The 1,465-nt window shown below is 52.8% G+C and overlaps 1 protein-coding gene across 1 annotated transcript in view; it reads left to right on the top strand.

Annotated features, from left to right (window-relative positions):
• The window catches only part of LOC111645910 (serrate RNA effector molecule homolog), a gene marked incomplete at its 5' end in the record, with an annotated part of 4,388 nt that overhangs the window by 1,545 nt on the left and 1,378 nt on the right, over positions 1-1,465 (top strand). Inside the window, 5 exons of the mRNA XM_023395247.2 lie at positions 48-109; positions 213-291; positions 434-598; positions 939-1,112; positions 1,284-1,451. Of these exons, the coding sequence (XP_023251015.2) occupies positions 48-109; positions 213-291; positions 434-598; positions 939-1,112; positions 1,284-1,451 (648 nt within the window). The remainder of the gene's footprint in view (positions 1-47; positions 110-212; positions 292-433; positions 599-938; positions 1,113-1,283; positions 1,452-1,465) is intronic.

Below are 1,465 nucleotides of genomic sequence, written 5' to 3' on the forward strand. Positions count from 1 at the left end.
ACACACACACACACACACCGGTACTAACCTGACTGATGTGTGTGTAGTTGTGTCGCAGGTACCCGGGCTTCCTGCGGGTGGCGCTGTCGGACCCTCAGCCAGAGAGGAGGTGAGAACTGAAGGTTAATGTTGGAGCGACCAATCAGCCAGACCTGTGTGTGTGTGTGTCCGTGGTAATACTGTGTGTGTGTGTGTGTGTGTGTGTGTGTCAGGTTCTTCAGGCGGTGTTGGGTGACTTTCGACCGCAGTGTGAACATCAAGGAGACGTGCTGGAACCTTCAGAACATCAGGGTAAAGTCACAACCACATGTTCAGTCTGAGCCGTTAGTCACATGGTCTGATGGATGAATGACGAGACTTCCTGTGTGTGTGTGTGTGTGTGTGTGTGTGTGTGTGTGTGTGTGTGTGTGTGTGTGTGTGTGTGTGTGTCCAGCTCAGAGACTGTGAACTGTCCCCGGTGGTCAACAGAGATCTGTGTCGGCGTGTTCGCAGCGTCAACGGTCTGACGCACCACAAACCGGTGGTGAGGAACGACATCCGGCTGTCGGCCCGGCTCGTCCACAGTCTGGACCAGAGGGGGGAGCTGTGGGCCGGACAGGTATGGCCCCGCCCTGCACCACACCTGGTCCCACTGACGCCACCTTTACATTTATTCTCCCTGAAAGTCAGTGGAGGTCACTGAACGCAGCACGGCCTCCAGGAGAAGATGTCTCTCTGTCCTGCGTGAGGACAGGTGCATGCAGGTGTTGTAAAACAGGAAGTTAGAGGTTGTAGTCTCAGTGTGACATCACTTCCTGCTGATGTCCCTCCAGAGTAAAGCTCCAGAGAAACAGAGGCTGCAGAGCTCCATGGAGAATCGTCTACCTGTATGTAATGTACTACCTGTCACTACATTACCCATAATCCCTCAGTAACTGTGTGTGTGTGTGTGTGTACAGATGGAGACCAACCCCGTTCTGAAGAACATCACAGATTACCTGATAGAGGAGGTGAGCGCTGAGGAGGAGGAGCTGACAGGTGCCTCTGGGGGCAACAGTGCTGATGCAGGTGATGCCAAAGACCCCACCTCCTCCTCTGAGGTTACCGTGGAAACCGATGACAAGCTGCTGAAGGTGAGAGGGGCTCCAACTGTCTGATTTTGACTCATTGTTTTTGAAGTTATAGTTTTCATGAACGTGTGTTTATGTTGTGTGTGTTTATGTAATGTGTGTGTGTGTGTGTGTGTGTGTGTCTGTGTGTGTGTGTGTGTGTGTGTGTGTGTGTGTGTGTGTGCGCGCATGCAGGTGCTGGACAGACTGCTGCTCTACCTGCGTCTGGTTCACTCTGTAGATTATTATAACTTCTGTGAGTATCCTGCTGAGGACGAGATGCCTCATCGCTGTGGCCTGATCCACGTACGAGGACCTTTACCTGTGGCCAAGATCACTGCAGCCGAGGGTACACACACACACACACACACACACAC

Source organism: Seriola lalandi, unplaced genomic scaffold (assembly GCF_002814215.2).
Source record: "Seriola lalandi dorsalis isolate HSWRI2012SDOR001 ecotype SW California unplaced genomic scaffold, Sedor1 jcf7180002054959, whole genome shotgun sequence".
Taxonomy (NCBI): domain Eukaryota; kingdom Metazoa; phylum Chordata; class Actinopteri; order Carangiformes; family Carangidae; genus Seriola; species Seriola lalandi.